Below are 25,807 nucleotides of genomic sequence, written 5' to 3'. Positions count from 1 at the left end.
TGTTGTTTACTTCTCTCCATGCGCGTGCAGACCTCAGTCATCCCCCCGAAACTGGCAGTAATGGTTCGGACCTTGTGTGCTCTGCAACATGACTCCCCCCGGAAACGGCATCCGCGGCTGCTTGGTTCCGCTGTCGCTGGAGTCTTCGAGGGCCGTCCCCACCGTCACCGAGGTGCCGCGGCGCGGGTGGGAGCAAGAGGCCTCCCTCGCCGTGCGTGGTCCGCGCAGCCGGCGGGAAACGAGCGTGCACTGGAAAGCCTAGGGTTGCTGCGATCCTTTCCCCAGCGCCATGGCAGTCCCAGGTGAAGACCAAACCGCAGGGCCCTGGGTGTGAGCGAGGAAGGAAGCGGTGGGGTAGGTTGGTGCTCTGGGCTAGGGAGTCGCGCCCACCGGGCCTTCGGCGGAGGCGTTAAAATGAACAGGTTCATTTGGTTTACGTGAAAAAGTTTACACTCCAGAAATAAATAAACTCTGATGGAAAGAAGGAAAGAAAGAAACTGTCTCCCCCGCCCCAGCCAAGCTCCAACTGCGTTGGATGGGTCACGGGAAAGTGCAGGGGGTCGGGAGGCAGTAACCAGGCCCAGCTGGCGGTGGCCGAGAAAAACTGGCCTTACGTTGGTACGGCTGGAACATAAAATTTGAGGTGGGGACGCGGCGCACCCAACTAGCCGTAGTGGAAGTCGCAGGGGCAGAATGGGCTCTACTTCTCTCTCTTCCTCTGGTCCGCAGTTGCTGTGTTGCCCTGCACGGTTCGCTTTGCCCTAATGGGCCTCAGTGTTTGTTGATTTATGTCTGTGCTTACTAACAGCCCTCGACATTGTGTCCCGACCCCAAAACAGTGCGTGAAATAAGTGCTTCAGAGATCCTCCCGTCCACAACTACCAAGTTACTTGGAGGTTCGAGTGGGGGAGGGCATCTCCTTAAACCAGTTGTGCCACGATGTTTTTACAGAACACTGCTTGCAGGAGATATTTTGAGAAACGTACCACACACACAGAACTTGGAGATTCACAATGCGCTTTAGCAAAGACCGAGAAGGGCTGTGGTTCATAAGTTCTAACTTTGTTTTATGTATTGTGTGACCACGTTTGTTCTTAACTTTATCTTACAGATAGCTGATATGGGGAAATGGTGCTTTCCCACCCACTGTAGTTTGTAGAGGAGCACAGAGTATTGTGAGAGAGGAAAGATACACTCATTCATATGCATAACAATTTTTTTAAGTGCCTACTTCTGCTAGGCCCTGTGCCAGGCATGGGAATACAGGGATGAGCAAGGAAGTTGTTCTTCAAAGAGAATTTACTAAATAGCAATAAGGAGTGAAAAAGTATGAAAAACTCAGATCGGTGTATGTCAGGGAAAATACAAAACCTTCAGGAGCACATAGTAAGGGCATCTAACAGGAGATAGGAGGGGCCAGAAGGACTTTGCAGAGGATGTGGCATTTAGGATGAGACCTGAAGAGCTGCAGGAGGGGGAGTTGCACCCAGAGAGACTGGGTGTATAAAACATAAGAGAAAATGTGTGAGAGGAGGAAATGAAAGAGGTTCACTATGGATGGAACTCAGTATAAATGAGAGAGAAGTGAGAAATTAACTAGAGAGATAACAGTAGCTAGTATTTATGAAGCATTTACTATGTGTCAGACATTGTCACACATTGTGTTTTATCTCATTTAACATTCACACCCACACTGTGAGACAGGTATTAGTGTTTCCACCTTATGTATGAGGGTACTGCGGGACAGAAATCAAGCAACTGGCCTATTATGAGACAGCTGGTAAGTGATAGGTCAGTCTGGCTTCTCTAGACACTGTGTGCTTTATACATTTTGCCATGTTACAGTATAAGTTACAAAGTAGTTTCCAGCTCTTCAAAGACCTTGTAAGCATGACAGTTTGAATATTTTCCTGAGGAAGATAGGAAGCCATTTAAACGTTTTTAAACAGACTCACATTTGGAAAGATCATTCTGACTGCACATTGGATTTGAGGGTTGCTAGTTCAGAGGCAAAGTCACCAGATAGACGTAATTCTGGCATGTTATGATGATGCCTCAGGTGTGGTCTCAGTAGGAAAGGAGAGGAGCAGATAGATTGGAGATATACTTTCGGTGGTAGAATTACTGGGAATCAGTGACTGATTCAAAGTAGGTGGATAATGAGGTATGTATAGCTGGGTTTCCCTGTTAGGTAATTGGGTGGGGCTATTTACTAAAATAGGCAACCCCTGAGAAAGAGCAGGTTTTAGGGGGATAATGATAACTTCAGTTCGGGGCCTTTCTTGAGTTGTAGTCAGACATAGGAATAGCAATATCTAATAGCCAGTAAGACATAAAATCTGTAGCTTAGGAAAGAAGCCAGAGTCAAAGACAACAATTTGATGTCATCCACACATGTGATAAGAACTAAGGCCACACAAGTGGATGCTTTTGTGCAGGAGGAGAGTGTACAGTGTAAATAGAAGGCCTGTAGCTGAAGCCAGGAGAATATCAACATGTTAGGGGCCATCAGAGAAAAGCCATTGTGCACAGTGGATTGCCTAGATGTCCTGATAGGCCAAGTCAGCCCTGGTGATGTTTGCATCACAGAGCTGGATCCAAAGTTGACCTACTGTCGCTGTCAGTTTTATTACTTAAGCAAACATTTTGAGTACCTACATGGTACAGGCACTGTGGGGGACACAGTGTCACAGCCTGTGCCCTCATAAAACTGGTAATGAACATGTGCTGCTTAAGAAAAAGGACAAGTGATTTTTTAAAAATCCTTATTGAAATTCCCTTAAACTTAGACCACTCTTGTAGATATCTTAACCTTCTTTCAACTCAAAATAATGCATTAAAGTGTAGTAATCTAAAATTGTGCCATTAAGCTAGATGGTAAGACAGATAAACTGTTTAAACCCAGCAAAAAAAAAAGGGATAATAGGCATGACAGCACCGCAAAAGTGCAATGCAGGTGCCATTAGAAAATGTAGATACGGAAAATGGTAGGGTAATTTCTTCATCGATCCAGATAGTGTATTAAAGGAAAATAGGGCTCCATTAGAAACATTTTGATAATCTTTGAGAAGAACAGGTATTGTTATGCTCTTTTATTTTTAGGTATAATGCTCATGTGGATTCAGTATGGCATTTCCTAGGTGCCACGCTAGCTATTACAAGGTATGACTACAAAGTAACGAGGCTGCTTTCCACAAATGAAAATCAACCTCGTCTATTTTATGGTCACCGACTTCAGCTGTTTTTCATACCACTGTGTATAAGCTGACACCATTGTGTGAGAAACAATGAAGTCTGTACTCTCTTTGTAAAGGAAATCATAGACTCTTAGTTGTTATTAAAGAAATTACATTTAAACACGGGTTTCAGTGAAGTTCACTTTCTTTTACAAACTGCTTTCCCTGTCACAGTTGTTGAAACTAGTTTTAACATTCATTCTAGTGGATCTCCATTCCCCATGAAGGTTTGGCCTGGCACCAGTGATAGTATGTGTGACTGCTGTGGTTGGCACAAAAGCTGTGTTTTTTATCTTCTTCCGGGAAATCTATATGGCCAAGGTAGGGTTTTCTGTAGCCAAATAAGCGTTACATCTGGCTTATCATAGTGAGTCAAATTCACGTTACTAAAGCACTTTCATGATAGAAGGATTGTGAATCATACTATATCCAGTCTTCTCACTCAGAAACCATACTGCATATCATTTCTTTTCCCTCTAGTCTATGCTGCACATTGCTGCTAAAATAATTTTCCTAAATCATATATCTGATCCTGATTCCTGGGAGGCTTGACTCATTTCCCTGAATTTTGTTTCTCTTCATGCGACTTAACCTTTCTGAGGCTTGGTTTCCTTGTCTCTGTAATGAAGGAGTTGGTGATTAAGCCTTCTTTTAATTCTAAATTCTTGTAATGCCAAAGCTCCCCATCTCTGCAAGAATGAAGTGCACGCTCCTCAGCATGGCCAAGTCGCTCCTGCTGCCTTCTCCTCCCACCTCTCCTCTCGCACACTGCAGTCTGAAGACATGGCCAGCTCTTCCCAGAACCTGTCACGTCCTTTTCTGCCTACACCCTTTTGTTCCCACTGCCCCTCTTCTACTGTGCTGTCTGCCTGTGGGAAGCCTTCCTAATCCCTCAGCTGAAAGTCTTGTCTGTCAATTCTCCCTGCTTATTGATGGAGCCATGTGTCTTGGGGGGGGGGGGGGTGTTAATCCTGACAATATTTTTCCATTGATTTTTAGATAGAGTGGAAGGGAAGGAGGGAGAGAGAGAAAACATCAATGTGAGAGAGACACAGTGATTGGTTGCCTCCCACATGACCCTGACCACAGCGGTATTGAACCCAGGTACATGCCCTTGACTGGGAATCGAACCCACAACCCCTCAGTCCACAGGCCGATGCTCTAACTGCTGAGCCAAACTGGCCAGGGTGAACCATGTGTCTTACTTATACTGGCATATTCCAGAATACAACTGTGGGTGCATTATCCTAGATAACCTCATATATTATAGTTTCCTTTACTGTAGGAACTTTATACATCTGTATGGCTTCTCTAACATCGTTTCGGAGTTATACCCATAATAGGTAAATAATAGTTAGAGGGTTGATCACTAGAATTGCTGCTGAGCGGAATCTAGTACTCAAATAAACATGAAACTTGACAGCAGTCTTGATTCTGTTTCATTGGATAATAAATTAAACATCTCCATGTCTCTTATCCTAAACTGGTAATACCTATACCTTCTTTTCTTCACAGGTCATTTGCATTTTCTCAGGCAAGTGTATGAAAGCATTTTATACATTTACTTAAGTGTCAGCTCATTCATGTCAGTTGTTTAAAATAAGCTACTCTTTGATTGACTTACTTTTATCTCTTCTTTTGAGGGTCAAATAAGATTATGAAGGCATTTTTAACTTAAGGTGAGGATATCGACTCTTTCAAAATGTTTACACCAAGGGACTAATTAAACATTTTTTAAATTCACAAGTAATTTTTAATTTCTAATCTTTTTTCTACTTTTCCTTCAATACAATATTTGGGGATCCCCAAGAGGATTATATCTATATATTCTTAATATAAAGCAGTAAAAAGGGTTAAATCCTTGGAGTTTTACTTTGCATTCAACTTTAGAAAATTATATACATATTATATAGATATTAGCACCTATATGGTATAAAATCTAACCACAGTTTGAATTTTAAAAGCAGAAGAAATTGAAGTTATTTTTAAGGGTCCGCAAATTATAACTTAATCTATAATGGAGTAACCAAGTGTAAAACAAAGTGTTACAAACAGAAAAGGAATCTAATCTAACTGAATCTAATCAAATTAAAAATGGAAAGAATGGACAGAAATGATTGCAATTGCTAACTGCTTAATAGAAAGAAAATTTAGTTACTTAAGCTGTTTAATTTTAAATTTAATGATTATAGAAAATATTTTAATATAAATAAAACCTTGACAGCCTTTCCCAAAGTCAGTAGTAGTAGTAAGAGAGAAATATTCAGTTACAAGTATCACTAGCAAACTTTCCAATGAATAAATTGTTGAATTTGGAAACATTAGGCGATATGAAATTTTATGAAAATAAAATACCTTTGGGGCTATTGAACAACCCGAGACAACTGTGGGGGACACACTCCATTCCTTTCTTCCTCATTGTCTCATTACTTTAATCACTGTACCTACCTTTTGGTCTTTGACCTTTGTCTTTTATTCCTTCTTTGCTCAACTGTTACTCCTTCCCACCGTGTGTGTGTGTGTGTGTGTGTGTGTGTGTGTGTGTGTGTGAATCCTCATCTGAGGATATTTTTCCATTGATTTTTAGAGAGAGTGGAAAGGAGGAAGGGAGAGAGATAAAGAAACATAGATGTGAGAGAGACACGTTGATTGGTTGCCTCCAGCAGGACCCCAACTGGGTCCGGGAATCAAACCTGCAATCCAGGTTACATGCCTTTGACCCGGAATCAGAACCCTCGGCCCTTTGGTCTGAGGTCCAGACCTCTGAGCGCTGAGCCAAACCACTAGGCTGAGCATCTTTTCATATATTTCAGATGTTTCTATTTCCTTTACTGTGAAATTTCTGTTCAGTTTTTTTGCCCATTTTTTTTTCCTATTGGTTATTATTGGTCTTTTTCTTAATGATTTGCTGGCACTTTTATAGTAGGGATAATTATCCTTTGTTGGTTCTGTGAGTTGCAAATATTTTTTTCCAAGTGTTCATGTGTCTTTTGAGTTTGCTTTTAGTGGTCTTTGCCATCCAGATGTTTTTTGTGTAGTCAAATTTATAAGTTGTTATTCAAAGGCTTTGTTTTTTTGGTTTATGAGTCATGATTATAAAGGAACATTTTGAGGAGTAAGGGCCTCACAATATAGTCTTGCTACTCTGTTTGATGTGGATTTCAAGTTATGCACAATTGTATTGGCAGAGTTCTTTTTCAAACAACAAAAACTGGTTAATTTAAGGAGAAAAGGAAATGTATCAGAGAGCTCAAATAATCTGTCTAAGCAAAGGTTGGAAAATAAGGCTCAGAAAATAGATAAGACCAAGGGAACCCAAAGCCAGGATCCTGCCCAGTCTGGGAGCTGGTTAGGGCTGCTGCTGCCGGTACCATCGCTGCCGCTAGCAACTGGATCGTGACAGCAGAATGAATTAACTGTCCATACTTCATTATGTCACTTCTTAGATGTATTGTGTCAGTGCATCAGATTCGACGTTTCAGGTAAAGCATTTCGTTGGCCAGGTAATCATGAAAATTATAGACAAATGAAGCTCGAAATCTTAATTTAACCAAAGGCTGGTGAGGAAATAGCTGATACGGAATTATTCTATGTAGAGTTCTTGTTATATTCCCCTTTCTTGTAAAAGTTACAATTTTATTAAGATGACCTGCTTTGAAAAAGTTTTATATTTTGTTTATTTGAAAAATATGAGATACTTGGATGATGAGTTTTACTAGTGTCTTTAGTCATAAACAAGTTCATTTCTAATACATGCTCAGTTCACATCATTTAGGATCTGTCCATTACAACATACTTAGTTTGTTGTAGGAATGGTAATGGTGCATTTAGCATAGTTTTATTCAGCGTTTATGGTTTCTATGGAAACAGACCTAACATTGACCCAGATTCTCTGAGCTTTTTTTTCAACATGCAATTAGTTCATATTGAAAGAGCCTCAGATTCTGTTATTAGTCTAATTTTATTCCACAGTTCTACAGTGCATCATATATGTTCTCTATTCATGCAGTAAAAACCACAACATTTATGAGAAACAAATGAGATTGAGCATAATAGGAAGCTGATGAAAATAGTAGTATAATTTTTCACATGTTAATTGGTTAAAAGATACACGAATACTACAATAAATAGGGCACTATACCTTTAAAAGACCTGAAGTTTGCACCTTGTGAGTTGTTCTGAAGTAATGGTAAGGAAGATGGTGATTTTAGGAAGGTGATATGAAATCAGATGGAAAGTTGTCACACCAGATGTGTATGGGCACTGCTCACAACACACACGGTGAGCATAGGGCTAGAAATGGTTTGAGCTGCTTCCGTGTGTGTTTGTGGTATATTCCTGTGAGGCTCAGAGCAACTGAAGGAGAAGTTTTCTGCATCTACCTAGTGCTTTTCATGGACAGAAAGTCATATTATGCTCATATTGTTCTGTCTTATATCAGTTGCATTGGAACAAATTTGTATTTTTAAAGCAAGCATTATAGCAGAACTGACTATTTTTACTAGAACAACTCAGTAATGTATTTTTAAAACAAAATTGGGTTTGGAGGAAATAACTAATGCCTTAACCTCAGAACATAAAAGAAATGGTTTGAAAAATTATCTTTCTTTTAAAATAAGCACTGTTTTATGTTTGTGCTATATGCACTTTATTATTAAATTGGGATCATATCTCTATTTGAAGGGTTTTGATGCCTGTCATTAAGGAAATAGAGTAATATTGTACTGGTCCTCTGATTGGTTGATCGAAGTCCTTATTGGAAGTTAAAGTTAATTTCAGTTGTATATACAGACAGTGGAATATTATTCAGCCATTAAAGGAATGGCATTTTGATATGTGCTATAATCTGGATGAACAATGAAAACATTATGCTAAGTAAAGTAAGCCAGACATAAAAGGACAAATATTGTGTGATTCCACATATATGTGCTACCTAGAATAGGCAAATTCATGGAGAGAGAAAGTAGCATGGAGATTACCAGGGACTAGAGGGAAGGGGAAATGGTCAGTTATTGTTTACAGTACTATTTGGGATGCTGGAGAAGTTCTGAAAATAGATAGTAGTGATGATTGCACAATTAAAAATGGTTAAGATAGTAAATTTCATGTTATGTACGTTTTATCACAATAAAATTCAGTTTTAATTTATTTCATCTATTATTTATATCTTCAATATTACCTGCATGTACCAGTGATTATACAGGATACTGTAAATATTTCTAAGCACTGATCGGACTGAATTCATGACTAGTTGTTTTCTCTTGTAATAACTTGAGTGCTGAAATGAGATGTTGTTTACAATACCTAGCAATTAAAGTTATCTGGGATTTCATCAATTTTTTAAAGAAAGTCCTATTTCTTCTAAGGGAAAGCAGAAAAACATACATTAACCTGAATGTTCATACATATCTAGTAAATTATTTATTTTACATTTGAGGGACAGGCCAAGGTATCCTGGAATTTCTTTCTCAGTGCTGTAGAATTGGGGGAATGTTGAAGCTCTCGGCTATAATACTGCATTTGTTGAATTAGAGAAAAATGTGTTCGTAAAGTATTTGTCAAAGGAAATAATTTGAGTAAATTGGCTTTTTTATTAGTTCCTAGTAACCATTGTAATTGAGTAGTGTTACTAAGCTGGGTTGGGATGATTTTATTTTTTATTTATTTATTTATTTAATCCTCACCCGAGGACATTTTTCCATTTTTTGTTCAGATAGAGTGGGAGGCAGAGAGAGAGAGAGAAACATCAATGTGAAAGGGCCACATCGAGTGGCTGCCACCCGCATGACCCAACCAGGGCCGGGGACAAACTGCAACTGAGGTACATGCCCTTAGCGGGAACCGAACCCGGGTCTCTCTGGACTGCAGGCTGACGCTCTAACCACTGAGCCAAACCGGCCAGGGCGGGAATGCCTGCGGTCCAGAGAGACCCGGGTTCGGTTCCCGCTAAGGGCATGTACCTCGGTTGCAGTTTGTCCCCGGCCCTGGTTGGGTCAAGCGGGTGGCAGCCACTCGATGTGGCCCTTTCACATCAATGTTTCCCTCTCTCTCTCTTCCTCTCTCTCCCTCCCACTCTGTCTGTACAAAAAATGGAAAAATGTCCTCGGATGAGGATTAAAAAAAAAAAAAAAAAACAAGAAAGAAAGAAATTCTCCAAGTGGTTTTCTTAGGTTTTTCATGTGATGAAATTTTTATGTTTTTACTTTATATGTCTCCTAAAATGTTACCAATTTGTATTTTAGGTTGCAACAAGGATAGTGTTCGAGCAGGCTGTAAAAAATGTGGCTACCGTAAGTACAATAAAAAATAACATTGTGTACTGTGAGTCATTGCTTCTTTGGGCAGTGTGATTTAGCATCCAGATTTCAGGGCCCTGGGAATAGACAGTCCTTCAGCTCTGTTTTTAGCTCACGTTTGCAGATGATTTAGAATTCATCTGTCAGAACGAAATACTCACTTTTATTTCCTTCTATAGACTCAATGACAGGTGGATCTATAGTTGGTAAGTAGCAAAGATGTCATGGAGTACAAGGGGAGTAATAGATTCAGGAGTCTGGAGAAAGTCTATGCCCTAAAAAGTACTTACATACTTATTCTTTTACTCCTTATCCTTCTAGATTCTAGGTGAACAGGGAAAAGCAACAAAAACTACTTATGAAGCATTTTTCTTTTTATTTAATTTACTCTTTATAATGGTGAAATTGTACCCAGAATTTCTGCTCACTTGACAAAATTTGATGTAAATGATCATTGGTGTCCACTATGATTAACAGAATGGAAAAGTAAACTTTAACAAGTGCAGTTATGTACCATACACAATTTTTTTCTAGTTAAAGTAACAATCCCCAAGGCTTTGATAACAGCTGGAATAGCATTTGCTGTTTTTTAAGTTGTTGGGAGACCATGCAAATGAGCCTGGATTGTTGTTAATGCTTCAGATCATTAAGTTACTCTTTTAAAAAATAAAGATGATTTAAAAATATATATATATTTCCATTTGAGAACATGTGATAAAAAAAAAAAAAAAAAAAGGTACTCTGGCCATAAATCTTCATTAGAAGGATTCCGAATAAAAGCACACTGGGTGAACTGTGTCACATGCCTCCAAGCAAAGGCTGAAACCTGGCTCAAGAGAAGCTTGCTCTATTAACCAAGTAGGTTCATAAGTACACATAGTCTTCATATAAATAAAAGCTTCTGAAGAATGTACTTGGCATGCAAAGAATGAGAAAATTGAAATATTTTTAGTTGTTTAAATTTACTTCAGGTTTGTTTATTTTCTTTCAATCCTTGCTAATTTCCATGTCTCGTTTCTTTACTGAAGACCTAAGAACCTACTACTACTGTATAATTAAAGACTTGCAGGAAAACAATTAAAATCTTTTTTCTTCTTTTGAAATAGAATATTTGTTGATCTGGTCTCCTCATTTTTATTTATTTTAGACATTAATAGATGCATCTGTAGTAATTAGAATTATTTTTAGAGACGCCAAGTAAGGAAATAGTGTTGCCAGTCTTCCAAGCTGACTGCTTGATTCTTCTGCTTGATTATTCAGATCCTTGATTTTAGTGATTAAGTTGTTATTAAATAATTTATAATTTGTCTCCTATGGAAAAATTTAGTAATATTTCCCTTCTGGGTTAAACTTACATTTTGTAGCTGTTGGAGATGAGGGATCTTTTATTTACAGGTCTTTCAGTAGAAACTAAATTTTTTAAATTATCTGTTATTTGGAGGCCAGAGCCTTATTATTGCTAATAGAGGTAAGAGGAAGGTCAGCAAAAACCCTTTTAATGTTTTTAATGCCTAAAAATGTGGATATTCATCAGTCAGTTACAAAAGAGTATTTTCTTTTTATTGGTGTGAAAATAGTGGTTTGATTATACACTTTTTAAAATGTTAATACTGGATTGAAAAATATTAGCCCTGGCCAGGTAGTTCAGTTGGTTTGAGTGTTGTCTTGATAAGCCAAGATTTGGGGTTTGATTCCCAGTCAGGGCACATGCAAGAAGCAACAAGTGAATGCATAAATAAGTGGAACAACAAATCCATATGTCTCTTTCTCTCTCTGTCCACCCCCCCACACCTTTCTTCTTCCTCCCTCTCTCCTACTCTCACTCCCTCTCTCCCTCCCTCACACTTTCTCTTTTTAAAATCAATAAATAAAAATTTAAAAAAATATATTTTGTTAGTTGTTTCAATAGTAGTTAAATTGTTTTACGAAGTTTCATGTTAAGGATGAATGTGCTACTAAATAACATGGATCTCACTTTCTCATGGCAGAATTTCCTCAGCAAAATTAGAAAAATGGTTATTTCTATAATGAGTTGTTTTTTTTAAGTTGGCAACTTCTGAATATTGAAAAGCTACAAGGACACTAAGCCTTTGTCCATGGAATACATCTCAAATAATTATAATATTTCTCGGAAAATATGCTTAAAACTTTAGTGCAGTACCCTCTAGTTGAGCATTTGATCACAGAAGCGGGAAATAAAAACACACCTAAATACCCTTAACATTGTATCTAACTTAATCCTGTGCTACTGATATACAGTCAAGATCTTTTCTTTTCCTATGGGTCTGCTAATTGGTGGTACACGTAGTTTTTTGTTTAAATATATGTATTGATTTATTTTTGGAGGAAGAGGAAGGGGGAGAGAGAGAGACATTGAGATAGAAACATGTGAGAGATCCCCCTCCTGTTCTCGGGCCTGCAACCCGAGCATGTGCCCTGAGCAGAAGAATCAAACCGGGATCTCTCAGGCCATGGGCTACACCGGCCGGGCATAGCACACGGTTTTTTAGTGCAAATCGTATCTGAAATGCATTTTCCACTGTCATAGATTGTTTCTTCAAAGGTATTGAAGCAGTTAAGATACTTGTAAAGAAATCTGAGGCAAAATTCTTCTATCATTAGTTCTCAACTAGGGGTGATAAGGCCTTGTGGAAATCTCTGGATTTTGTTTTGTTTTGTTTTGTTTTAGTTGTCTTTAAGGGTGGGGAGCAGTATGACATTTAGCATGTAGGGCCCCGGAATTATAAACGTCCTGCAATGTGGGGGACTTTCCTGACCAGTGAAGAATTTTCTGGCCCAAAATACCAATGTCTTCCCCTTTGAGAAGCAGGAACGTTTTTTCATTGTTTTCTGTTTGCCCCGGCCCTGTCCTTTACAATCTACTTGCCAATGCCTATTTTGAAAACTGCCTTTTTTTTTTAAGCAATTCGTCTAAATCAAGTCTTTCCAAAAGTATAGCTTTGTTTCATAGAAATATAGCCCCCCATTATTTTTTCCACACTTAGTTTTTTGCCTGCATATTGTTATATATGCAAATTTGGAACAATCAATAACTGACTCTTGGTGAAGTACAGTATCAACACATGGAGTAAAATGTATAGGCATGAGCTGAGGACAAAGTGACCAAGAAAGTGCAAGGCCAGGAGGAGCAGGAGAGAGCAGCATCACGTCAGCCAAAGCAGTAAAGATCTTTTTGAAATTGAGGGATATTGTCAGGTGTGACAGATAAGATTTCTAAGAAGCGATACACTGAAGAACTTCGCACAACCCATGGACACAGATAATAGTTTGGGGAAAGCAGGAAGAGGGTACGAGAGGGCAGGAGGGGGTCAATGGGGGAAAAACAGAGGGACATCTGTAACTTTCAACAATACAAATATATACATTTTTTTTTAAAAAGGATTTGTAAGAAATGGACTGAGAAATGTTCATTGGATTTGCCAGGTGGGATGGTTGCTGACCTTAGCAAGATTAGTTAGAGTTGTGTAGGTCATGAAACAAACTATGTAGATTAAGGCCTGAATGGTGAGGAATTAAAAAGTGGGGTGAGTCTATGATATTTCTGTGTTATAGAAATCTCCACGACAGAACATGGAACTGCTTAATACATGTGGGCTGCTGTTACAAAAACCACAGGCTGGGTAGCTTATACACGACAGGACTTTTTGGCTCACAGATCCAGAGGCTGCAAGTCTGGGATCAGGGTGTCAGCACGGTCGAGTGAGGACCCTCTCCAGGCCACAGACTTTTTGTTTTATCCTCACATGGGGGAAAGGGCTAGGGATCTCTTTGGAGTCTCTTTTGTAAGGCATTAATCCCATTTATGAGGATACCACCCAGTGAGGCAGAAACTGTTTTTCCAGCCTAAGACGTTAACATTAAAAATTGGTCTTGTGTCCTGGCCGGTTTGGCTCACTGCTTGGAGTATCGACCCGTAGACCAAAGAGTTGCGGGTTCGATTCCCAGTCAAGGGCACATACCTAGGTTGCAGGTTCTGTCCCCAGCCCCAGTCAGGGTCATGCATGAGGCAACCTATCCATGTGTCTCTCTCACATAAATGTCTCTCTTCCTCCCTCCCTCCCTTCCTCCCACTATCTCTAAAAATCAACGGAAAAATATTCTTGGGTCAGGATTAACAACAACAACAAAAATTTGTCTTGTATCACATTATATTAAGAAACTTAAGTCCATCTACATATCATTATTAATAAAACTACATAGAAAACTAAAAACTACACAGGAAATTTCAAAATAAAGGGATGGAGAAGAACATATAAATATTAGGTTGAATATTGTTGATATTCAGCTCTTTTACTCATAAAAGTTGTAACTTCCTATGATCCAACTAATAATAACCAAAAAAAAAAAAAACAAAAACCACTAGTGGAGCAATTTTAATATCAGATTTTTGAGTAAGAGCAGTACTACAGATAAAGAGAGATTTAAGAACAATCAACCAAGAAGATAAATAATGATCTTGAATGTACTTACTAACATAATCTCAAAATATGTGTAGCAAAAACTATCCCAAGGAGAAATGGACAAATCTATGTCAGAGTACTTAACAATTTCATTGTCAGAAATTATTATACAAAAGAATAAGATGGAGATTTGAACAACAAAATAGAGAACGCTATTCAACAAATAGTGATGTCTATTCTTTTAAAATACGTATCAAATACCTTCCTAAATGTACTATCTGGTAATCCAAAAAAAGAAATCTCAGAAAATACCACAGAACTGATATTATCCAGATCCCATCTTCTGATAAGAGTGCAATCAATTTATAATAATCAACAAAAGCATAGTCTGAAAACTGCCTGTGTTTGGAAACTGAAAAGAACACTTCTGAGTGATTCATTTGGAAGGAAATCACAACAGAAGAAACTGTTTCCAGCAGTATAGCAGATTGGACCCTCCTGTAAACAACTAAGAAACGTGTATGAAATGTGCAGTACATGTTTTAGATGTATTAGTATGCTGGGAACATTATTCATCAGGTAAGGTGAGGTAATTACATCTACTTGTATTAATATAGATCAAGCTCAAAGTGTAATGTTAAGTGGCAGAAACAAGTTGCAGCATGATAGGTAAGTGTAATTGAGTTTATATCTTAAAAAATAATAATGCAAGATTCTATTTGGTAAAGATAGACACCAGCTTCAGCATACCAACTGCTGAAGACAGAATGGAGGGATTACGTCAGGGTTCCAAAGGTCGGGGCAGGCTCTCCAGCTTTGTGTGTGCGTGCACAGGCATGCAGGCCTTTCCCTTGCAAAAATCATAGGTGAATATGACAAAATGTTAACACATGGGTGGTCGGCACTTGGATATTGGTTATATTGTTTCCTGTACTTTTCTGGTATTTTTAATATTTGATTGTACTGAAATAATAAATTGTATCATGGATAAGTAGACAACTGCAGTGGTTTTCTTATAGAAAGAATCTTAAGGGGGTGAATGATGTCAGAATTAAATTTTTAGATTTTTTTTGAAGAGAACATTCTGTTATTATGGTACCTTTAATTGTATGAAAGCTATGTAATTGCATGAGTGTAGTAGTAAAGCTGAGAAGAAAAAGGTATAGGAAAGGAATTAAATATAAAATCCTAAGTGTGAGAATGTTTTCTTTAGTACATAGAAAGGGAAAATACATTACATAAAAAAGGGAAAGATACTGATTCAATACTCAGAAAAAAAAATGCTTATTGAATAGAAGTCCTGATGAAAAGGGAAAAGTTCTCTCTCTGAGTGTTGCATTCAGGGAAAGCAAACTACCACCCACTGAGTGAACATTAGGACTTAACATTGTATTATTAAAATTGCAACTTGTTGCTCACCATGAGGCAACAAAACAAAAAATATATAATGTATTCTTTTGTTATTCACATTTCTTCGGTTTACTTAGCTGGTCACCTGACTTTTGAATGCCGCAATTTCCTCCGAGTGGACCCCAAGAGGGACATAGTCCTGGATGTCAGCAGCACGAGCAGTGAAGAGAGTGATGAAGAGAACGAGGAGCTGGATAAATTGCAGGCATTGCAAGAAAAAAGTAAGCAATGCTTGTTTTCTCTTCAGCCTTTACAAATGTTTGTAAATGTTTTGCTCTCTGGTGTCATGTTTATCTATTGTTCTATTGTATTTATCATTAAGATGTCTTTTCTGTTTTACGTAAGAGGTTCTGCATAGGTAGGCAAATAGGCTTTGAATGTGGTAAGTAATTTGCCCAAAATCAAACAATTGATCAGTTGTATAACCAGGCGGCAAGTCTGTTTTTGATTCCAGAACCCAGGTTTTGTTGTTGCTTTTCCATCACCCTAGGATGTGTCACATGGGACAAAGAGTAGATTTAAGACTTGGTTTCTAGCTTTATTTGGCCATTTGTTTTTTAATTTTTTAAAAAATTATTATTGATGTTAGAGAAGAAAGGAGAGGGAGAGAGAGATAGAAACATCAATGAGAGAGAACATTGATTGACTGCCTCCCGCATGCCCCCAACTGGGGATCAGGCCCATAACCTGGGCATGTGCCCTAATCGAACTGGCGATCTCTTGGTGCATGGGTCGACGCTCAACCACTGAGCCTCACCGGCTGGGCTATTTGGCCATTTTTTAGCATGTCACTTAACCACGCTGAACCTCAGTTTCTCTGTGGAAAACGCAAAAGATTGGGTTGTCAAATTACACTGATTCAAGTCAGAGATCTTAGCCAGCATCAGGCTTGACCAATAACACAGGTATATAAATGATCATATATCATTTATACGAGGCATAGGCAAAGCAGCGGGGCTGTGGGGTGGCCAGTATAGCTGCCCAGGTATTTCCTTTCTACTTCAGGACCTCTCTAGCCATGATAAACATAAGAAGTTTCTACAATACTTACACAAAAGAAAGTCATTTTAATCATGAACCATCTCAGTTTTATGCCCAGATACTTATATTTCCAGGGAGCCATGCCCCATAAATCTATAGGTTTCAGGATTATTAACCATAAACATCAATCTTAGACAAACCAGGTACATCCTGCTACAGGCAGTCTGTAAATAAGAATTCTCTTGCCAAGAGCTTGATCATGGACTTCTAGCTTTCAGAACTGTGAGAAAATAAATTTCTGTTTTTCAAGTCACTCCCCTCCCTGCCCCCGACCCTGCCCCCCATAAAAGGCTCTCTAGCAATCAAGTATGGTTCTTTTGTTTCCAGGAGGTCTGTAATTAGCATGTTTACAAAGAAATTTCCTTCCCGGGGCCATCCTCCTCTCCCCTCAAAAAAGAAGAAAGATTACAGACCTACTGTTTAACCATTTCTTTCCCATCTTGTGTATAAAGTGAGCTATCCTTGCAATGGGGTTTTTAGGAATAAAATGTGATGTTGTATGTGAGAATACTTCGTAAACTACAAGATGCTATATGGTAGGTATCACACAGAAATAAATGCAATTTATTTGAATATGGGTCTAGGCAAGGGATGAGAGAAATACAAAAAGTTAAACGCATTTTAGATCATCAGATAACCACAGACACTTTAAAATTTTTTAAGCTTTTCATATTATATCCAATGAAAGTAAGTGAAGAAGCCAGGGTACTGGGACAAGTGAGCAGGCAGAAGGGGGTGTGTCCCAAAGAGGGCAAACGAGTGACCTTGCGTATGAGTATATGTGGCCTCAGGTAAAGACAGTGCTTGGATACACACACGTACTTTTGCTTCCTACTGAAACATCACTGAAATGACGACAGAAGAATATTTTTTTAAGAAACTGACAAGGGCAAAGAAAATGGGATAGGAAGCAATAATAACACAATTTTGCTGAAAGGCAGGTGTGTGAGTGGTAACGGACTGCGTTATGTTCTTTAACAGTGTGGAAAGCTGAGAAGTAACTCGACAGTTTAAATTCCCTGAAGACTAGATAATGAGTATCCTTAGGTACCTTTGGAATTGAGGAATTAGGTAAGGTAAAAAACAGAGGATTGGTTAAAAATCTGCAGTGATTAGGTGGTCAGTTCCCTCCCCTGCTCTGTGATGCCAGTTGGTGTCCCTCCATCACCTCAGCAGACTGCTGCAGGTCAGGTTTGCAGACAGGATCAGGCAAAGGCCCTTAAACAGGGTCATACCAAACAGAAGAAAACATAAGTTAAGCGTTAGGTACAGAGTTATGAGAACCTTTCAGCCATCTTCATCTATTGGGTTCCCAGACATACATCACCTAAGTATAAGATTTGAAGATTTACCTCTGGGAACTTTGACCAGTCTATGAAGAAAGTAATAAAGTAATAAAGATGTTGACATCAAGGATTCCTTAAAGACATGACCTAGCCAGGTTACCACTGAAGTCCAAATCTCCAGGCTTTGTTTGCTGAAAGCTTCCAGTCCACTTTAAAGATAAGGAGCACTAAATCTGATGAGACTCCAGCATGAAATATAAATACCAAATCCAACAAACAAAAAAATCAACTTGAAGGATACAGTCTGTGAAGGGAGAAGAAAACCTATGAGAAATAATACTCAGTTTCACGGAATGATAAGATATAGCTTCCGTGAAACATGAATAAGATACTATAAAAAGAACAAACAACAAAAGAACTTTTAGAAATTAAAAATGAAGCAGACATAAAAATGTGATAAAGATGGACGATGAAGAGATCTTAGAAGAGCAAAACAAGAGAAAAAAATAAGACAATTAAAAGATCAGTCTGGGAAGTATTTTATAAATGAGTCCCAGAAAGAGAAAACAGAAAATAGTTCCAAGAACTAAAGGACATTTGTTTCCAGATGAAAAGATTCAATAAGTACCAAACAGTATTAAAAATAGTCTCACAGCCCTGGCCGGTTTGGCTCAGCGGTTAAAGCGTCGGCCTGCGGTCCGGAGAGACCTGGGTTCGGTTCCCGCTAAGGGCATGTACCTCGGTTGCAGTTTGTCCCCGGCCCTGGTTGGTCGTGCGGGTGGCAGCCACTCGATGTGTCCCTTTCACGTCGATGTTTCTCTCTCTCTCTCTCCCTCCCACTCTATATGAACAAAAAATGAAAAAGTGTCCTCAGATGAGGATAAAAAAATAAATAAATAAAAATAGTCTCACAGAAAGGCACACCATCATGAAACTTATATCATAGGAAACAAGGAGAGTATAATTCAAACTTTCCAGAGCCAAGGCTAAAACAGGTCATAGGTAAAGGATCAGGAGTCAGAATAGCTTTGTACTTCTCTAAAGCAATACTTGTAAGCTAGTAGGTGTGGATAATGCTTTCCATTTTTGAAGGAAAATTATATCCAAATTAGAAAGATACACTCAACCAAATTGTCAACCGAGTATGAAAGTAGCGTAAAGGCATTGTCAGACATTCAAAGTCTCAAAATAATTGACCTCTCACATACTTTTATTCCAGGGGTTTTCTACCAAAACAGGAAGCCATAGAATATAGGAAATAGAAGAGAGGAGAAGGAACACCTAGGATGCTGGTACAGGGAGATCCAGGCAGAGAGAAAAGCCGACCCACACAGGAGCAGAACACGTTTCTAGACGAGGAAGCCTAAGCACATCTATTCCACAGGGAGAGTCTCTACCTCATCCACCTACACTGCCCTGTGTTTTTAAAAAGTAAATGAATAAAATTTTAGAATTAAGAAGGATCCTCTTCTCATATTTCACCTTTTAATATTTTATAATGTTCTTTTTGTTTAGTCCAAAAAAGAAATTATTTCGACAATTTTTTTATGTGTGCCTAACTTGGGTTTTTTGTTTTGTGTGTTTATGAGAGTTTTATATTAAATTTCTACTTTATTTTATTTAAAGATGGTCAAAACTAAAAACTGCAAAGGAGAAAATCCCCAAACCAGGTATAAGACAGTTATAAAAGATAGTTGCTGAGTAGTTGGAGGATACAAGAGGGAATGAGAAATTTAGATTAATGGGCCTACGTTTGGAACTGCCTACTCAGGTATTTAAAAGTAGCTACAAACCTGATGGCAGGTATGTAAATGAAGATCTAGTAACAGATAGCTTCTTGGAAATTTTCCAAATATTTGTAATTTAACACACTTCCAGCTAACTCATAGGTCAGGGGAAAAAAAAAACCCAAAAAGAAATTAGAAGATATTTTGAACTGAATTAAAATAAAATCACAACATAACAACATTTATGGGATGACCCTAAAGCAGTACTTAGAAGAAAATTTACAGCACTAAATGCCTGTATTAGAGAACAAGAAATGTCTCAAAGTTATGACTTTCAGCTTCTACTGTAACACACAAGTAAAAGAACAAAGAGAATCCAAAATAGGCAGAAGAAAGGAAATGATGGAGATGAAATAGGAAATGGAAAATAGAAAAACAGTAGAGAAAACCAGTGAAACCAAAAACTGGTTCTTTGAGAAGATCTATAAAATCGAAAAATTGCTATCCAAACAGATCAAGTAAAAAAAGTACTAAATTACTAATATCAGAAATTAAAGAAATGACAATACTACAGATTATACAGATGCTAAACTAAGGGAATGCTATAAACAACTTAGGTAAAATGGATATATAAAAGATACAAAGTACCAAAACTGTCAAAAAGAAATCAACTGAGCTGCCTGCATTTATTAAAGAAGTGAAATTTCAGCCCTGGCTGGGTGGGTCATTTGGTTGGAGCGTGGTCCCATACACCAAAAGGTTGCAGGTTTGATTCTTGGTCAGGACACATACCTAGGTTGTGAGTTTTATTCCCATTCAGGGTGCATACAGAATTTTTGCATTTTTATTAATGGGAGATATTGGTCTGTAGTTTTCTTATTTTGTACTATTTTAATCTGATGTTGGTATGAGAGTAACACTGGTTTCTGAAAATATTAAGAAGAGGTCTCTTCTGTTTTTGGATAAGATTGTGTAAAATTGGTGTTAATTTTTTAGATGTTTGGTAGACTTCTTCGTTAAGTTATCTGGGCTCAGAGATTTTCTTTTTTGGAGTTTTTAATTATAATTTCAATTTTTTAATAAAGGATTATTGAAAGTATCTACTTCATATTAGATGAGTTGTGGCAATTTGTGTTTTTGAGAAAGGGGTTTATTTTGTCTAAGTTGTCAAATTTACACTTGTAGAGTTGTTTATAGTATTCACTTATCCTTTTGGTGTCTATAGGATCTGTAGTGATATTCCCTGTTTTATTCCTGATATCGGTAATTTGTGTCTTCTCTTTTTCTTTTCTTTTTTTAAATTTCATTAATTCCTGTTCTTTATGACTTTTTTTCTACTAGCTTTGGGTTTATTTAGCTTTTTCCCCCCAGGTTCTTGAGATGAAAGCTTAGAATATTAATTTGAGACTCTTGTCGTTTTCTTTTGTAAGCATTTAGTGGTATAAATTTGTGTTGCACAAATCTTGGTATGTTATATTTCAGTTCAATTGGGTCCAATGTACTTTCTTATTTTTCCTGATATTTTCTCTTTGCTCAATGGTTACTTAAGTGTCTTGTATTTCCAAGTATTTGGAGATTTTCCTGTTATTTCCCTGTTATTGATTTCTCATTTGAGTCCATTGTGCACAGAGACATACTCTGTGTGATTTCAGTTCTTTTAAGTCTGGTGAAGTTAGCTTTATGGCCCAGGATACATTCTATCTTGGTCTATGTTCTGTAGGCACTTGGGAAAAAATGTGTATTGTACTCTTTTCAGGTGGAGTGATTTTTAAGGTTGTTTAGATTCTGTTAATTGATGGTATTTTTGAGTTCTTCTATATCTTTGACTTTATGTATAGTTTCTATCAGTCGTTGAGACTAGGATGTTGAAGTCTCCAACTACCATTGTGGATTTGTCTGTTTCTCCTTTCAAGTCTATTAGTTTTGTTTAGTATATTTTCAGCTCTGTTGTATTTTCAGTTCTGTTGTTTGGTGCATACACATTTAGGATTGCGTATAGGTGGGTTGAAACTTATGCCATTATATAATGTCCCTCTCTCTCACTGGTGGTTTTGTTTTTGTTCTGAAGTCTATTTTATCTGATATTAATTGATATAACCACTCTAGCTTTCCTTTAATAATGTTTGTGTGGCATTCATTCTATTTTTTCACTTTCAGTATGCCTATATTACTATATTTTAGGTGAAAGCCTTACAGACATTATACAGATGGGTCATATTTTGCAATCCACTCTGCCAATTTCTTTAATTGGTATATTTTTTATAATAATATAATTATATGTTTGCGCTAATTGTCATTTTATTATTTGTTTTCTGCCTGTTCTCTCAGTTTTTCATTTTTGTTTTCTTTTTCCTGTCTTCCTGGGGGTTACTTGAACTTTTTTAGAATTATCTAAAGTGATATGATTTATAGTGTCACTTGAACACTTACAGAATATCATTTTGATTTTTCTATAGTGTCTTTGAGTATATTCATAATGTTTATTAAAATGTTTCTGTGGTGTTTTGTATAGCATTTTTAGTGGTTACTCTAGGTATTATATATACATAATTTATCACAGTCTGTTGGTATTGTCACTTTGCCAGTTTAAGTAAAATGTAGAAACCTTACCTCCCTTTCTGACCCTATATCCTCTCCCATTTACAATACATTCGTTATAAATACATCCTTTATGTGCATTTAGAACACACCAGACAGTATTATAGTTTGGGCTTCCACCATCAAACACAATTTAGAAACTCAAGAGAAGAAAAACCTATTTTTGTTTACCCATGTTTTTGCTGACTGTATTCTTTCTTCTTGATGTTCGGGGTTCCTTCTTTTCTCAAGTTTTTTACATTTAGAGAACTTTCTTTAGCCTTTTTTTTTAAGGATATGTCTGCTGGTGACAGATTTTTTCCTTATCTCAGAATGTCTTCATTTCTCCTTCATTCCTGAAGTATACTTTCACTGGGCAGATGATTCTAGATTTCGGGTTTTTTTAGCACTTAGAAAGGATTGTCTTACTTCCTTTTGACTTCCATGCTTTCTGATAAGAAATTTGCTTTCATTCTCATTGTTTAATAAGTAATTATAATTTTTTCTGGCTGCTTTCAAGATTTTCCCTTTGTCATTAGTTGTCAAGAGTTTGGTTATAATGTATCTTGACAAGGATTTCTTTGAGTTTAACCTGAATGGGGTTTACTTAGCTTCTTAAATTTGTGGGGTTATGTATCCACAAATTTGGAAAGTTTTTAGCTGTTATTTCTTCAAGTACTTTTTCAGCCCCACCTTCTTTATCTTCTCATTCCAGGACTCCCGTGACATAGACATCAGATCTCTTGTTATTATTCCACAGGTCCCTGGGACTCTGTCTTTTCTCTCTTTTTTTAAAGTCTGTTTTCTCTCCATTGTTCAGATTGTTATTAATAGGTCAGTGATTACTTATTCAGTGCCCATGGATTGAGCTTTTTAAATTTTTTTTATTTATTGTATTTTTAGTTCTAACATTTTTATTTGGTTCTTCTTTGGATTTTCTCTTTCTTTGGGGCTTTCTATTTCCTGATTTGTATTGAGCATACTCAGAATTGTTATTGAAGCTGTTTAAAATAATGGCTGCTTTAAAATCTTCTTTAAATAATTCTCATATCTCTTATGGGATTGTCATCTATTGATTGTTTTATTTTTCATTTACTTCGGGACCTTTCTGTTTCTTGATTTGATGAGTTTTTTCAATTGAAACTTGGACATTTTTATATTATATTTTAAAACTCTGGCTTTTCTTTAAACCTTCTGATTTTCTCTGGTATCACTTCAGAAGGGGAAGCGGGGAAACTACCTTGTTATCTGCCAGGTGGAGAGAGGAGGCCTGTTTTCCCACTTAACCTTCACCAGTTCGCGAGGCCACTGCTGGGGCAGGGAGGAGTCCAGTTTCCCAGTGGAATCCCATGGTGAGGCTGGTCTTGTCACTGCTGGGTGGCGGTGAAAGCTCTGACTCAGCCTAGGTCTCCCCAGGCAACACTTCGGAGTAGACAGGAGGGGTGCGGCCTTACTTCTGGGTGATGGCGGAGGACCGGCCTCCCCATCTCATCTCCGCTGACACTGTTAGTGAATGTGTCGTTACTGGCCGATGTGGATGGAAGTCCGGGCCCCCTAGTTAGATTGTTTACACAGAGGAATTGAGGCACCTTATCACAGCCTCACTAGTCACTGTGTTCTTTATTTCTTGGCCCTTTGGCTAGAAAAAGCAGGCTTTTTTGAGGGCATTTTTGTCTGCACCTGTTGACATCGCCAGGTTACCAGTTTCTTCACCTCCATGTACGGGCTATATGAAGTAAAAAATAATTGCAAGGAACTCACTACTGTGCCATTCTCTGGAATTTGAAATACCTATCTGGTCTGTCTTCTTCCAAACTTTCAGTGTCTTATGTTTGTTTTTATAATGTCTGGGATTTTTGCACTTAATGAGAGGAATAGGAAAAGTACATTTGCTTCATCTTCCCAGAAGCAGAAGTGCAACTGGCTTATGGCAAAGGTGGGAAGGCAGCTCTGTGTGGAAGGGTAGTCTTTTCAACAAATTGAATTAGAAAAATTGAGTATCCAAAAAAGTATTAGATGAAAGAAATAAGTTGGAAAATATTATATATGCCATAATTCAGTTTTCAAAAGAGAAAAAACACTTAGGATTTATATGTAACCAAGTTTGTATAAGTGATTGTATGTGTATATTTGGTTATATAGAGAGAAAGCCTAGAAAAATGCACACTAAATTGTTCATTTAAAAAGCAAGTTAGAAAACAGTATGTATTCTCTCCTTCCAAGACACCAATGACATAATTAATAAATCTGTTGTTATTGTCCCATGATCCTAGGATCTCACGACCCCAATTTTGTTTGAAAAATAAAATTAAAGAACTGTACTTGATTGTATTGTTTTGTTTTTTAAGGCCTGGAATGATACTCACCAAAAATTGAAGTACTAGAATTTTTTACTCAATGTACTTAGTAGCATATAATAAAAATAATCAATGGACCTTGAAAAAAGTATGCTAAGCAAATTAAGTCAAAGAGAGAAATACAAATACCCTATGATCTCACTTGTATGTGTGATCTAAAAAAGGGTGCGGGGGCAAAAAGCTAAGCAAGCTAAGCTCATAGATACAGAGTAAAGATTAATGGTTCCAGAAGCATGGTTGAGGGGTCAAAAGGTTCAAACTTCCAGTTGTAATGTACAGCATAGTGACCCTAGTTAATATTACAGATGTGAACTAGATTTATTGTGGTGATCATATCACAATATATTCAAATATTGAATTAGTATGTTATACACCTAAAACTAATACAGTGTTATGTGTCAGTTGTTATAAGTACAATATCTTAACCAGTGAAAATCATTAACCAACAAAATAAAAAATGTATACATACTATATTAGTATATAGACTCATGGTGCCCTGATTCTTTCCCCAACACACAGGAATAAATGAAGAAGAGGAGAAGAGAAAAGCAAAAAGCAAAGAGAAAATCAAGTTGAAAAAAAAAAGGAAAAGGTATTTTATTTAACATCATTTTTAAAAAGCAGGAGTTAGATGTTTGATTGCTTTGGTGAAATAACAAAGTCCTTCCTCTTAGGGATCAAAAAGAAAGTATTTATCTACTTTAAATTTTCTTTTTGGAGTAAATCAAGATAAAAATAACACCCCTCCCCTTGTTTTATATATTACAGAATTTTAAGTTTTAAACTATCAGCTAATTTTTTTTTTTTTTTTAATCCTCACCCGAGGACATTTTTGCACTTATCTTCAGATAGAGTGGGAGGGAGAGAGGGAGGAAAAGAGAGACAGAGAAACATCGATGTGAGAGAGACACATCGACTGGCTGCCACCCGCACAACCTCAATTGGGGCCGGGGACAAACTGTAACTGAGGTACGTGCCCTTAATGGGCACTGAACCCGGGTCTCTCTGGTCAGCGGGCTGATGCTCTAACCGCTGAGCCAAACCAGCCAGGGCGAACATCAGCTAATTTTTTAATGGAATGTATGTCTAAATTCTTCACATATGTATTTTGTCCTTATTTGTATGAAGTTGGAGCTTAAATATTTGTATTTTTAAAATATCATTACCATGTCTAAAAGGTTTATTTATTAATAGGATTGATGTATACTCACTTGTCATGCTAAAAATTCCTTCAAGTCTTTCAAAATCTTCATCAGCCATCTGTGAATTTTTATATCAACTCTTTTAACAATTAACTGGTTAAAGAATATCAAAAGAATTAAGAGGCAACTTTTTGCATGCTTAATGAGTGTAGTTTTATTTATACTAGCACCAACATATACATGCATACAGACATTTTTTAAGGCACTTGGCAATAGTAATTTGGCTTTGACAGTAGATTCTGCAAATCAGGTGT

The 25,807-nt window shown here is 37.4% G+C and overlaps 1 protein-coding gene across 1 annotated transcript; it reads left to right on the top strand.

Annotated features, from left to right (window-relative positions):
- Positions 1-60: 60 nt before the first annotated feature.
- SREK1IP1 (SREK1 interacting protein 1) lies at positions 61-24,938 on the top strand (the record flags this gene model as incomplete). The annotated part of the gene is given in 6 exon segments (XM_036279673.1): positions 61-160; positions 163-273; positions 276-302; positions 9,479-9,526; positions 15,441-15,584; positions 24,871-24,938. Coding segments are annotated over 6 exon segments (498 nt in total), but the record flags the coding sequence as incomplete, so codon positions are not given.
- Positions 24,939-25,807: the final 869 nt, after the last annotated feature.

Source organism: Molossus molossus, unplaced genomic scaffold (genome assembly GCF_014108415.1).
Source record: "Molossus molossus isolate mMolMol1 unplaced genomic scaffold, mMolMol1.p scaffold_m16_p_3, whole genome shotgun sequence".
Lineage (NCBI taxonomy): Eukaryota > Metazoa > Chordata > Mammalia > Chiroptera > Molossidae > Molossus > Molossus molossus.
This window is presented reverse-complemented; position numbering and strand designations above follow the sequence as displayed.